The sequence below is a fragment of the Myxine glutinosa genome, chromosome 14 (genome assembly GCF_964187855.1).
Source record: "Myxine glutinosa chromosome 14, kmMyxGlut1.1, whole genome shotgun sequence".
NCBI lineage: Eukaryota > Metazoa > Chordata > Myxini > Myxiniformes > Myxinidae > Myxine > Myxine glutinosa.
Window position 1 is genome coordinate 13,650,025 of NC_136274.1, and position 13,940 is coordinate 13,663,964.

General features: G+C 46.0%; 1 protein-coding gene across 7 annotated transcripts in view; it reads right to left on the minus strand.

Moving 5' to 3' along the window:
* TCTN2 (tectonic family member 2) overlaps window positions 1-13,940 on the minus strand; it is a 44,801-nt gene that overhangs the window by 5,031 nt on the left and 25,830 nt on the right. For 5 of the 7 annotated variants that reach the window (XM_068135213.2, XM_078768126.1, XM_078768123.1 and 2 more), the window contains 11 exons: window positions 13,343-13,490; window positions 13,058-13,152; window positions 9,862-10,067; window positions 7,143-7,302; window positions 6,901-7,039; window positions 4,710-4,847; window positions 4,376-4,546; window positions 4,160-4,240; window positions 3,957-4,043; window positions 2,245-2,362; window positions 1,992-2,101 (listed from right to left, as the gene is read on the minus strand). In XM_068135213.2, the coding sequence (XP_067991314.2) occupies window positions 1,992-2,101; window positions 2,245-2,362; window positions 3,957-4,043; window positions 4,160-4,240; window positions 4,376-4,546; window positions 4,710-4,847; window positions 6,901-7,039; window positions 7,143-7,302; window positions 9,862-10,067; window positions 13,058-13,152; window positions 13,343-13,490 (1,453 nt within the window). The remainder of the gene's footprint in view (window positions 1-1,991; window positions 2,102-2,244; window positions 2,363-3,956; window positions 4,044-4,159; window positions 4,241-4,375; window positions 4,547-4,709; window positions 4,848-6,900; window positions 7,040-7,142; window positions 7,303-9,861; window positions 10,068-13,057; window positions 13,153-13,342; window positions 13,491-13,940) is intronic. The other 2 variants (XM_078768125.1, XM_078768124.1) reach the window with 1 other exon arrangement.

Here is a 13,940-nt window from a genome sequence, read left to right on the forward strand (position 1 = left end):
GGGTCCACAACGATTTGTCCCACTTCATCCTTCAAGCAACTCACCCCCATCACATCACACCTCTCTTTCGCTATCTGCTTTGCAATCCTGAATACCGCTCTCTGACCCTCTTCCGAATCCAAGCGTTCTCTGAACATTTTCCTACATGCCTCCTGTGCCTTTGCTACCTCTTTCTTTGCAGCCTTCTTGGCTGCCTTATAACTTTCATGCTCTGCCTTTTCTGCCCCCATACCCTTCGCCTTCTGCCACTCCTTGAACTTCTTCCTCTTCCCGTCAATCTTCTTTCCAACTTCATCAGCCCACCACCATGTTTCCGAGTGCCTCGGTGGTCCTTTTGTCCATCCACATACCTCACCAACGGCTCTCAAAAGACTATCTTTCATTGACATCCAAACACTTTCAAGCTCAACCACATCATCCTCTACCCTACTCAGCCTCTCTTTTAATGCCTCCCTCACTGTCACCTCTTTCAACCTCCACACCTTCATTCTCGGTTGGTACTTCACCCGCTGAGCTCTCCTCGCACCTTTCACCCTTATGTCGCAGACAACCAAGTGGTGCTGTGAAACAGCCCCCTCCCCCGGGATCACCTTTGTGTCCTGGAGGTGCCCCCTATATCGCCTACGCACCATCAGGTAGTCAACGGTTGTCGTCGACCCACCTGACGTGTATGTAACAAGCTTATTATCCTCTTTCTGGAACTGAGTATTACAAATCAACAAATCAGCTCCATCAGCAAACTCCAAAATCCTTTCACCTTCTCCATTTTTCACACCATATCCGTAACCCTCATGAACTCCCTCAAAACCGTCCATACTCCTTCCCACATGTCCATTTAGGTCTCCTCCTACCACAACAACTTCCTCATCTTTTTACGTTTTCCATCAGCTTCTCTATAGCACACCAGAACTTGTCCTTCTCTTCATGGCTCCGACCAACCTACGGAGCATATCCCGAGATGACGTTCACCAAGAGCTTTCGAATCATCATTTTCACCATCATCAACCTATCACTCACTCTAGTCACACTCACCACACTGTCTACAAACTCCTCAGAAAACAGGACACCAACACCATTCACGCCCTCCGGGCAGCCTTGCCACACAAACTTGTATTTCTGTCCCTGCCTACCCTTCACCATTCTCACACCACTTCCCTTCCATCTCGTCTCTTGCACACAACATATGTCCACTCTTCTTCTGACCAATACTTCCACCACTTCTCCTGATCTCCCTCTCATTGTCCCTACATTCCATGTCCCAAACCTCAGAAACCGATCTCCACATCGGGTATCAGACGTTTCGTCGTCATAAATGGAATGATTTCCACCCTTGCTTCGATCGGGTTCCCCACCTTGAGTTTTGAAGAGAGGGAGTGGGGTCCCCCACGAGGTACTTCGGGCTGTACCCTGCCCATATGTAGTTGTAATTGTCATGGTTCTCTTTTTGAGGCAATGTTTTTATGGCCGGATGCCCTTCCTGACGCCAACCGTTTTAGTCGCCTCTTACGACACGCAGGGATACGGTGTACCTATTCTAAACCGGGGTACACACCGGGACAATTACACAACACTGGAGTTTACAATTCCACAACACTGGAGCTTGCAATTCCACAACACTGGAGCTTACAATTCCACAACACTGGAGCTTACAATTCCACAACACTGGAGCTTACAATTCCACAACACTGGAGCTTGCAATTCCACAACACTGGAGCTTGCAATTCCACAACACTGGAGCTTACAATTCCACAACACTGGAGCTTACAATTCCACAACATGAGCTTACAATTCCACAACACTGGAGCTTACAATTCCACAACACTGGAGCTTGCAATTCCACAACACTCTAGCTTACAATTCCACAATACTGGAGCTTGCAATTCCACAACACTGGATCTTACAATTCGACAACATGAGCTTACAATTCCACAGCACTGGAGCTTACAATTCCACAACACTGGAGCTTACAGTTCCACAGCACTGGAGCTTACAATTCCATAACACTGGAGTCCACTCCTGTAAGGCATTTGGATCAGAATTGCCTCTTTTGGCAACCCACGTGCTCTTCACAAGTTCCAGCTGTTTCTTCCTCACTTGAGCCCTGTGATTTGAGGTTTGAAACATTAGCAATTGGAGGTTCCTGAATGTCAAAATTTACTCCGATTATGACTCACGACTAAACCCTCATCTTCGCAATGACATGAAAAGTATTTACGGTAGTCTTCCTTGCCATCATATTCTTACCTGAGGACGGAGCAGTCCTGCAGTTCTTCCAAACCAAGGTGCAGAAGACAGCCGGAGAAAGAGTCCTCACCAAATCCAACCGGGACTGTCCCAGCTGCTTCACAAAGGCCCTCCATCACTGAGCACACGTCATGATGCACTTTGACTTGGACGGAAATCATAACTTTGAAACCTGAATTGCTATTGTAACCATAATAATCAACAGCTGGACAAACAAACAAATTTTATACCGAGGTAGAAAGTTTTTCAGTCAATTCTACATCCAATGGTAACATTTGCAATCTGGGACGCAGCAAACTCTCACTTACCACCTGACACTCTTCCAGTGTCACAAGGAAGAGTTACCTGAGCAATAGCACCGTCATCAGAGCTGACAGGTGTATATGTCATCAGAAGTTATTTTGTAACCTTAAATATTTAACTTATTCTTCTTTAACAGCCTCGATGATCCCACCTTTCTTGTGGGGTCAGCCGGGGGAAACTTGGCCCAAGCCTTCACGAACCGGCTGGTCAGGCCTGACGCTAGACTAGTTAGGGCAGGAATTTGGCCGTGGTACCGGCAATAACTCACCTACTCTTCACGAAGGACACCATGGGATCTTTAACCACCACCAACCAATGCTGGCAGACGAAACGCACGACCTTCGGATCCCAAGCGCACCACCTTAACCGTTAGGCCAACACCAGGTGATGTCGTAAAGAATGATGGAACATCCACCTTAACCGTTCGGCCAACACCAGGTGATGTCGTAAAGAATGATGGAACATCCACCTTAACCGTTAGGCCAACACCAGGTGACGTCGTAAAGAATGATGGAACATCCACCTTAACCGTGAAGCCAACACCAGGTGATGTCGTAAAGAATGATGGAACATCCACCTTAACCGTTAGGCCAACACCAGATGATGTCGTAAAGAATGATGGAACATCCACCTTAACCATTAGGCCAACACCAGGTGATGTCGTAAAGAATGATGGAACATCCACCTTAACCGTTAAGCCAACACCAGGTGATCTCGTAAAGAATGATGGAACATCCACCTCAACCATTAGGCCAACACCAGGTGATGTCGTAAAGAATAATGGAACATCCACTTTAACCGTTAGGCCAACACCAGGTGATGTCGTAAAGAATGATGGAACATCCACCTTAACCGTTAGGCCAACACCAGGTGATGTCGTAAAGAATGATGGAACATCCACCTTAACCGTTAGGCCAACACCAGGTGATGTCGTAAAGAATGATGGAACATCCACCTTAACCGTTAGGCCAACACCAGGTGATGTCGTAAAGAATGATGGAACATCCACCTTAACCATTAGGCCAACACCAGGTGATGTCGTAAAGAATGATGGAACATCCACCTTAACCGTTAAGTCAACACCAGGTGATGTCGTAAAGAATGATTGAACATCCACCTTAACCGTGAGGCCAACACCAGGTGATGTCGTAAAGAATGATGGAACATCCACCTTAACCGTTAAGCCAACACCAGGTGATGTCGTAAAGAATGATGGAACATCCACCTTAACCGTTCGGCCAACACCAGGTGATGTCGTAAAGAATGATGGAACATTCACCTTAACCGTTAGGCCAACACCAGGTGATGTCGTAAAGAATGATGGAACATCCACCTTAACCGTTCGGCCAACACCAGGTGATGTCGTAAAGAATGATGGAACATTAATTCTGCAGACACGTGGAACTGACCGGGCCTCCAGATCTTGAGTTCCTCCATTTGGTTGATCGACTCACCAATAAGGTTACCTGTGATGACAGACTTTCCGTGGATGTAACCTGCGGGAAGAATGCTCCATGAACAATCTTGTCTTTGCTCTTCATCCTGTTATGCCGAGCAAGAGATGTGCTAAACACAGGTGCGAAATTACAAGCTGAGAGTGCATTTGAAGTACCTGGATTTCCAGACCACCTCTGAATTGGTTCAGACCCCTTGTTGTTTGTGAAGGTAACCGTAAAGTGTTGAGTGAGAATTCCTGAATCAGCGGAGGTGGGGGGAGTACGCAATATACACACCTGAGTCATCAAGTCGCATCCGACTTTATATTCATAGAACAATTACTGCTTCCGATAACTGGCAAATAAATACCAACACCTGTGCATAAACGAACCTGTATCAGATGTGCTCAGGTTTCGGGCCAAGACAATGGCAGCTTGAAGCCCCTTGATGTTTCCCTCCTTCCAGATGAAACCGTAAGTCACAGCAACAACAAGGTCGCTGCACGTGTGCGACCGCTCGTCATACACCGGTGCTGTCACCGAGCTCCGAGAGCCACAGGATTCTAGGGAAGGAAGTGGGATGAGCATTCCAATAGGTGACAATAAACCAACCTGGTGACTTTTTCCCACGGAATCGTCTGGTTTTCCACTTGATAATTCCACCATTCCTGTAAATGTAACATGGCGATGCCCCCACAATGCCAGGTGTCCAAGGCAGTGCTTTACCTGCGGTACTTTGACGTTGAGTGCCGGATGTCTCAGGAAACAGAGACACACCGTCACCATGAGGTCCTGGCTCAGACACGAGCCGTGAAGTGTCATCGACGTAGCAGTAGGACACGGTCACCTGTCCCAGGTTTCTAACTGCCACCAACAGAGGTCGAGGCCCGGAAGAAAGACATGACAGACAAAGTAATAGACATTATCCTGGAAAGAAAACTCCGACGTCGCCATAGCATGAGGGTGACCTAGCATGAGGGTGACATAGCATGAGGGTGACATAGCATGAGGGTGACATAGCATGAGGGTGACCTAGCATGAGGGTGACATAGCATGAGGGTGACCTAGCATGAGGGTGACATAGCATGAGGGTGACATAGCATGAGGGTGACATAGCATGCGGGTGACATAGCATGAGGGTGACATAGCATGAGGGTGACGTAGCATGAGGGTGACATAGCATGAGGGTGACATAGCATGAGGGTGACATAGCATGAGGGTGACATAGCATGAGGGTGACATAGCATGAGGGTGACATAGCAGGAGGCTGACATAGCATGAGGGTGACCTAGCATGAGGGTGACATAGCATGCGGGTGACATAGCATGAGAATGACGTAGCATGAGGGTGACATAGCATGAGGGTGACATAGCATGAGGGTGACCTAGCATGAGGGTGACATAGCATGAGGGTGACATAGCATGAGGGTAACCTAGCATGAGGGTGACATAGCATGAGGGTGACCTAGCATGCGGGTGACATAGCATGAGGGTGACATAGCATGCGGGTGACATAGCATGAGGTTGACCTAGCATGAGGGTGACATAGCATGAGGGTGACATAGCATGAGGGTGACCAAGCATGAGGGTGACATAGCATGAGGGCGATGCATGAGGATGACATAGCATGAGGGTGACATAGCATGAGGACGACCTAGCATGAGGGTGACATAGCATGAGGACGACCTAGCATGAGGGTGACATAGTATGAGGACGACCTAGCATGAGGGTGACATAGCATGAGGGTAACATAGCATGAGGGTGACCTAGCATGAGGGTGACATAGCATGAGGGTGACCTAGCATGAGGGTGACATAGCATGAGGGTGACATAGCATGAGGGTAACCTAGCATGAGGGTGACATAGCATGAGGGTGACCTCGCATGAGGGTGACATAGCATGAGGGTGACATAGCATGAGGACGACCTAGCATGAGGGTGACATAGCATGAGGGTAACATAGCATGAGGGTGACCTAGCATGAGGGTGACATAGCATGAGGGTGACATAGCATGAGGGTGACATAGCATGAGGGTGACCTAGCATGAGGGTGACATAGCATGAGGGTGACATAGCATGAGGGTGACCTAGCATGAGGGTGACATAGCATGAGGGTGACCTTCAGGCATTTGGTGCCATCGGCCATGTTGCCAAGGTGCCAAAGAACCCGTGCCCTCCCTCCCAAAACAATCCAGTGAGTACCACAAGGCTCTAAGCAATGAGTACCACAAGGCTCTAAGCTGTGAGTACCACAAGGCTGTAAGCAGTGAGTACCACAAGGCTCTAAGCAGTGAGTACCACAAGGCTCTAAACAGTGAGTACCACAAGGCTCTAAGCAATGAGTACCACAAGGCTCTAAGCTATGAGTACCACAAGGCTCGAAGCAGTGAGTACCACAACAAGGCTCTAAGCAGTTAGTACCACAAGGCTGTAAGCAGTGAGTACCACAAGGCTCTAAGCAGTTAGTACCACAAGGCTGTAAGCAGTGAGTACCACAAGGCTCTAAGCAGTGAGTACCACAAGGGACAAGGGTGTAAGCACTTTCCTGTTCACTAATAGTTATAAATCATTCCATAACCAAAGGCAGCATGGAGGTGCCATTTGCAGCAGCTTATGCACCATAAATGATCAAACACGAGGGAAGAATCCGTGGACCGGTCAATGGGTCAATTCCCTCAGAATATTGGTGTAGAGTATTTTACAATGACTTGTAATACCCTTTCCCACCAGGAGTGGAGTATCCATACATCCAGTATTTACGTAGCGAGAATGAGCATCCTCCCCCAACCATGAACCCCCGGGACTATGCATCATTTTAATCACCTGAGAACCTTCCGGTGCACACCCCACCCGAGTTGAACTTGCATTTTCAGCTCATTTTTCAACAAGCACAGGCTTATTCTCGAACACAATACCCACCATTGTAGGCGTAGGACAACATGCTCAGGCGTTGGCTGGTAAGACATGCCGCCCGGCTGAGGATGGTGGCACACGCAGACGACGAGTCTTTGAGGAAAGCCAATGGAGCCCGATCTAAACATTGACCCGTCAAGGTTTGCTAAGACACAACATCAAACCACAGTCAATTTCACATCGACAAAAATTAATATTTTATTTAATTTAAGCTAATTGTTAATTGCAAGAGTTCTAAGCAACATCACCTGTGGAAGGCTGAGAAACTGTGAGCGGCCGGTATTAGACGCCACGATGGAGATGCCCTCTGTGTATCTGTCCACTGTATGAAGCTGCAACACCTGACGATCCAACTCGGCAAACGAGAAGTCAGGGTCAAAACGACTCGTGGTGGCATCAATATCACTTCTAAATGAAACAGGAAATGCATGGATTATATTTTGTAGTTGGCATTGGATATGATATTAGGAAGAGTAAAACATCCACCAATTACTCGTGATATAATAGATGCGAGATGGCAATGCCAAGAAAGGTACTGTATTACTAAACGCATGGATTATGTCGATGTACATTTGCATCCCTCTGTCCCTCATTCCTTCCCACTCCATTCTACACGACCATCCTTTTCATGTCCTGACCTTCCAGAGAATGGGCGAACAGGTGAAGAACCACCTTTAGAGGCCATTTCCCCCCGCAGAGTAGGGGTTGGCCTTTTTCGGGCACCGTGGTCCCCTTTTTGAAGCAATGTTTTACGGCCGGATGCCCTTCCTGCCGCCAACCCTGTTGGTCGCCTCTTGCGACACACAGGGAATTACCAGTGAATTGGTACTCAATTTGCCGACCTCGGGAGGATGACAGGCTGAGTCAACCCCGTTGGCGTTAATTCAGCGATCGACCGGGATTCGAACCCAGGATCCTCGGATCCCAAGCCGGTGCCCTAACCGCTAAGCCAACACCAGGCCTAATGGGCCAACAGGTGGATGTAAGAAAAAGTTTGGTGCCTTATACACTGACCAATCAGAGATGTGCTGCACTCAAACTTGCTTTCAAATTCCAGGGAATTAAACTGTAAAATGCGACATGAATGGAATTTGTGGCTTCATTCTTGAAAGCCAAATCAAAGCTAAAACAAGTAATATAAATACAGGGTATCCCATGTCTGGAAAAGTCTGGAAACATAGAGCAAAATAAGTGATTCATGATTTTTTTCATTGATTTTTTTCATGATTTGTTCATTTCCTGATATTCCAGACTTAATGTAATGTACCCCATGTGTTTATATATCTATCTATACAGTCACGTGAAAAAGTAAGTACACCCCATGTAAAGTTTTGACTTTTTCAACATATTTCAACATACAGCTATTTGATCTTCATTTCAACAATATTGATAGATAAAGGTGATATAATATAACAAATATCATGAAACATTTACATTTTGTAGTCCATTGTATAATTTAAATGAACATAAATGCAAATTTCACATGTGGAAAAAGTAAGTACACCCCTACATTTATCACTACTTCAAATACCTAAAATTAGAATGAGGTGCACCAGCTCAGGTGCAAATGATTAGAGCATCGTTAGAGAGGATCTTAGAGGAACCTGTCTTATTTAAACCTCAGACATTTAGTTGGGTTTGCTCTTTGTTGTTGAAGTGTGTGGCATCACCATGCCAAGATCAAAAGAGCTCTCTGAGGCCTTCAGAAAGAAGGTTATAGATGCCTAGGAGTCTGGGAAGGGATTTAAAAAGATCTCCAAACAATTTGAAATCAATCATTCGACTGTCCAAAAGATCATCTACAAGTGGAGAAGATTCCAAACAACTGCCAACTTGTTCAGGCCAGGCCGCACCAGCAAGTTCAGCCCGAGAGCAGACCGCAAGATGCTGAAAGAAGTCTCCAAGAACCCCAGAATGTCATCACGGGACCTACAGGTAGCTCTTGCCACTGTTGATGTCAAAGTGCACGAGTCTACCATTAGAAAGAGGCTGCACAAATTTGATCTACATGGGAGGTGTGCCAGGAGGAAACCTTTGCTGTCCAGAAAGAACATCAGGACAAGACTAAAGTTTGCAAATGAACACCTCGGCAAAGACCAGCACTTCTGGAACGATGTGCTCTGGACAGATGAGTCAAAGGTAGAGCTATTTGGCCACAGTACCAGAAGACATGTTTGGCGAAAACGAAAGACAGCATTTGACCACAAGAACCTGATACCAACTGTAAAGCATGGTGGTGGAAATATTATGGTTTGGGGCAGCTTTGCTGCATCAGGGCCTGGGCAGCTCACCATCATAGAATCCACTATGAATTCTTCATTGTACCAGAGGGTGCTTGAGGATAATGTGAGGCCATCTGTCGGAAAGTTGAAGTTCAACCAAAGGTGGACCTTGCAGCATGACAATGACCCTAAACATACCAGTAAATCCACCAAGGAATGGCTGAAAAGAAAGAAATGGAGGGTTCTGGAATGGCCAAGTCAAAGCCCGGATCTAAATCCCATCGAGATGTTGTGGGGGGATTTGAAACGAGCTGTGCATGCAAGAAACCCCTCAAACATCGAACAGCTGAAATAATTCTGCATGGAGGAGTGGGCAAAAATTTCTCCCAGTCGATGTCAGAGACTGCTAGACAGTTATAAGAAACGCCTACTTGAGGTTGTTTCTGCCAAAGGGGGCAATACCACCTATTAGAGCCAAGGGTGTACTTACTTTTTCCACATGCAAAATTTGCATTTATGTTCATTTAAATTATACAATGGACTACAAAATGTAAATGTTTCATGATATTTGTTATGTTATATCATCTTTATCTATCAATATTGTTGAAATGAAGATCAAATAGCTGTATGTTGAAATATGTTGAAAAAGTCAAAACTTTACATGGGGTGTACTTACTTTTTCACGTGACTGTATATATCATTGTGTCATTGTGATGGTAAAAATAGGTGATTATTTGGAACTCACTGTGAGATTTCACCAGCATCCAGGAAAAACATGCCAAGGTAGGGACTGTTGGTCATTGGGGATTGCACACATAGTAGGAGAAACCAATCAGGGGATATCAGTGAATCGTACGACGAGCAAAGCTGGTCAAATGGGGGGTTCGTGTCACCCCCAAATATACCAGGCAGGCAGGTTGAGAAAAGGCTCAGCTCTTCGGGTTTGCACTCCTGTGAAAGCACATCATGTCGGGGTTAACACAGTAACACATCTGCAATAGCTTGAAAAGCTTATCAAATGTAGTGGACACCGTGGAGCCAGTCAACAAAACGAGGCTGCCTGAGCATGCAAATTATAAATGACCGAAAAACAAACAAGCAAACACAAGTTCCTTAGAGGTTCGAATGAGGTTTGTAACATCATGGAGAAAGCACAATTACCAATCATGTGTCTCATGGGGAGATGTAATTAGGAGCACTATAAAATTACAAGTAAAAAGTCCGTCAAAAATTACGGGTTGGAACAGTTTATTCGACGGTGCAGCCTCATGAGCGTGCCAAAGTCTGAAGCCTCGGCCTTGTGTCAGGTGTGCTTACATCTTCTTTATTTATTCAACATCATACGGATGTAAATGAACATTCGTTTTATTCTGCCCACGTTGCACATCACGTGCAGCAAATTTCACATCCCTGCACCTTGTATTTTTTTTTTTTTAAACGCTTCTGCACATCGCCCTTGAGGCTCGGTTTGCAAGCCGAAGTCTACAATTCAAATGAAAGAAACATAATTATTCTTTTATGGAAAATGTTTTTCAAGTTTTGTTTTCTCCTCGAAAATAGACCATGGTGAACACACATTCATGTTACAGGATTGGCCTTTAAAACCTACCCTTGTGAAGGGGACAGACATCCGTACAAAGACACACACACACACTCACACGTTGTGTTTTATATGGTAGATTATAACTGCGCATCGATTATAACTTTCCCTGCGCATCGTAAGAGCGTGACCAAGGGTTGGCGTCAGGAAGGGCATCCGGCCATAAAAACATTGCCTCAAACAGGGAACCATGATTGTCATGGGGCCCGCGAGGCTAACTCCCGCTCTAGCGGGGAAAAATGGCCTTAAAACGATCATTCATTCATTCATATTATAACTGCAATTATAAACATTGCTAGTTTCACTAGTTTTCCTCCAGAAATTGTCAACATTAACCAGGAAATTATCTGGTTTCCTCGTCGGAGGTGCTTCCCTTTATCCTCCGAGTGATCTGCTTCCAAAAAGCTTAGTAGTCGTTCTGGAATTGTCTGTTTGTGTCGATTGTTTTTCGTTTCGAGTGCTCACTCCTGTGTATTGTTCCATGGTCATTCTATTCATTTCTATGCAACGTCTCAGGCACGCATAGTTTTGGGCCTAACCGTTATTTTTTCCAACTGTTTCCGATACTCACTCAACATGTATCCCTCCTTTCTGTCTCATTAGTCACCACCTTCGCTTTTATTCCTTCCCTACACCTTCTGTTCAACAGTTGTTTAACAGTTTAACAGGCAGTTGCAGGAGAAGTACATGGAGAAGAGGAAGAAGTTGTTTCTTGGGTTTGTTGATCTGGAGAAAGCATTTGATAGGGTTCCACGTGAAGTATTGACATGGGCATTGAGGAAGTTAGGAGTGGAGGAATGGTTGATCAGATTAGTGATGGCAATGTACAAAAGAGCACGCACAGCTGTAAGGACGGAGGACGGGAACAGTGGTGAGTTTGAGGTGAAGGTGGGAGTGCATCAGGGGTCGGTAATAAGTCCACTACTATTTCTAGCTGTGATGGAGGTGCTGGCTCGGAACGTAAAGGAGGGTTTACCATGGGAGTTGTTGTATGCAGATGATCTGGTGTTGATTGCAGAGAGTATGGATGGACTGAAGGAGAAGATGAACAAGTGGAAGGAATGTATGGAGACAAAAGGTCTGAAGGTGAATATCGTTAAAACGAAGGTGATGGCAAGTGGTAAAGCATGTGGTGAGGTGGAAAGAACTGGAAAGTGACCATGTGCTGTGTGCAGAAAGGGTGTCGGAGTAAATTCCATTCAATGTACAATGTGCACTGAGTGGGTTCATTAAAAATGTAGTGGTTTGAGAGGGTCATTAACCAGTGTGGCAGCTACATTCAAGTGTAAGGTGTTCACAGAGGGAGCTGCAGATGGAGGAAATGTTGAGTTGGATCTTGGAGACGGCGTGAAGCTGGAAGGTGTGAAAACATTTTGTTACCTAGGAGACATGCTGAATGGAGAAGGTGGATCAGACTCGGCAACGGTTGCTAGAGTGAGATGTGCATGGAAGAAGTTTCGGGAACTGAGTGGCGTGCTGATGAGGAGGGGACTGTCGTTGAAGCTGACGGGAAAGGTGTATGCTGCATGTGTGAGAAGTGTTATGATTTATGGGAGCGAGACATGGGCAATGAACGTGGAGCAGCAACGAAGGCTGGAAAGGGTGGAAATGCGAATGGTTCGGTGGATGGGCGAAGTATCGTTGAGAGAGAGGAAGACAAATGATGAATTGCGAAAGATGATGGGAACAGAGCCTGTGATGGATGCTGTGAAGAGAAACAGGTTGAGATGGTTTGGTCATGTGTTGAGGAAGGATGAAAGTGACTGGTTGAGAAGTAATGGAAATGAATGTAGAAGGAAGTAGAGCATGGGGAAGACCGAGAAAGACTTGGCTAAAGGTGGTGGAAGAAGAAATGCGGGCAAGGGGGTTAACAAGGGGAGATGCAGAAAATAGGGTAAAATGGAGAAGATTGTCATGGGGCCCACAAGGCTAACCCCTGCTCTAGCAGGGAAAATGGCCTGTTGTTGTGTTGTAGACCACCTTTAGAGGCCATTATTCGCCGCAGAGGAGGGGCTGGCCTTTTTCGGGCACCGTGGTCTCCTTTTTGAAGCAATGTTTTATGGCCGGATGCCCTTCCTGCCACCAACCCTGTTGGTCGCCTCTTGCGACACACAGGGAATTACCGGTGAGCTGGTACTCAATTTGCTCGACCTCAGAAGGATGACAGGCTGAATCAACCCCCCTGGCGTTAATTCAGTGATCAACCGGGATTTGAACCCAGGATCCTAGGACCCCAAGCCGACACCCTAACCGCTACGCCAACACCAGGCTACTTAGGAATACAGGAAGATTCTTTGAATAAGAAAAAAGATGAGACCGAAAATAAAGGAGCCGTACAAACCGAATCGCAGCAGCATCGCTCATCGCATGCCCCGGTGGTGAGATCACAAGGACACGGTCCCAACGACACGTAAAACTTCGGCATGATGCTTTGTCCTGCCACGAAACATCACCGCACGTCACAAACACGACCAGGCCGCAGAAACATGTCATACACCCTTCACACACTTTTGGTACTATTGGAAATGGGAAGCTGTGCATCGTTTTTAAGATTATGTTATTTAAAAATTCCATCTTGTAAAAGGTGGTCCAATATTTTTAATGGACATTTTTTCCATGGGCATACCACTCTCTGTGACGTTTGCAGTGATCGTGGCAGGAACGACAGCTTGGACCATCAGTGTAGCCGACTCATCACCAGAAGTGCAAGTCACGCCGAGAGCTTCCAAAAGTGGACCCTGAAAGTTATTCTTCAAGTATATATCCAGTCGGACCTGTGTTATACAGGGACAAAATTACTGACACATCTTCACAAACACTTTATTTCGTTCTTTAAAAATTCATGTCAAACATGCAAACAAAAAAAAAAAGATTTATTTTGACTACGTTAGCAAAACCATCACGACAAACGTCTATTTTTTGTCCCTTTTGAGTCTATTATTAAACATTTGTGAGGTAGGCCGAGGAACACTGTTGGATCAAGTCTTTCACGGATCGGCTGGTGAGACTTGACGTTCAATTGAGGGTGGCAGGAATTTTTGATATGTTCAGGAGTCAAGGAATAACTCGCCTACTTTTCGTGAAAGACACCGTGGGATATTTTAATATCCACCAATACGTTGCTAGCAGATTGGGCCCCCAGCTTAACGTTCTTGAGATGGATAACGCACACAACAATTCACACCAGGGCGACAGTTTACAGCCGGGCCGAGGATCAAATCCCA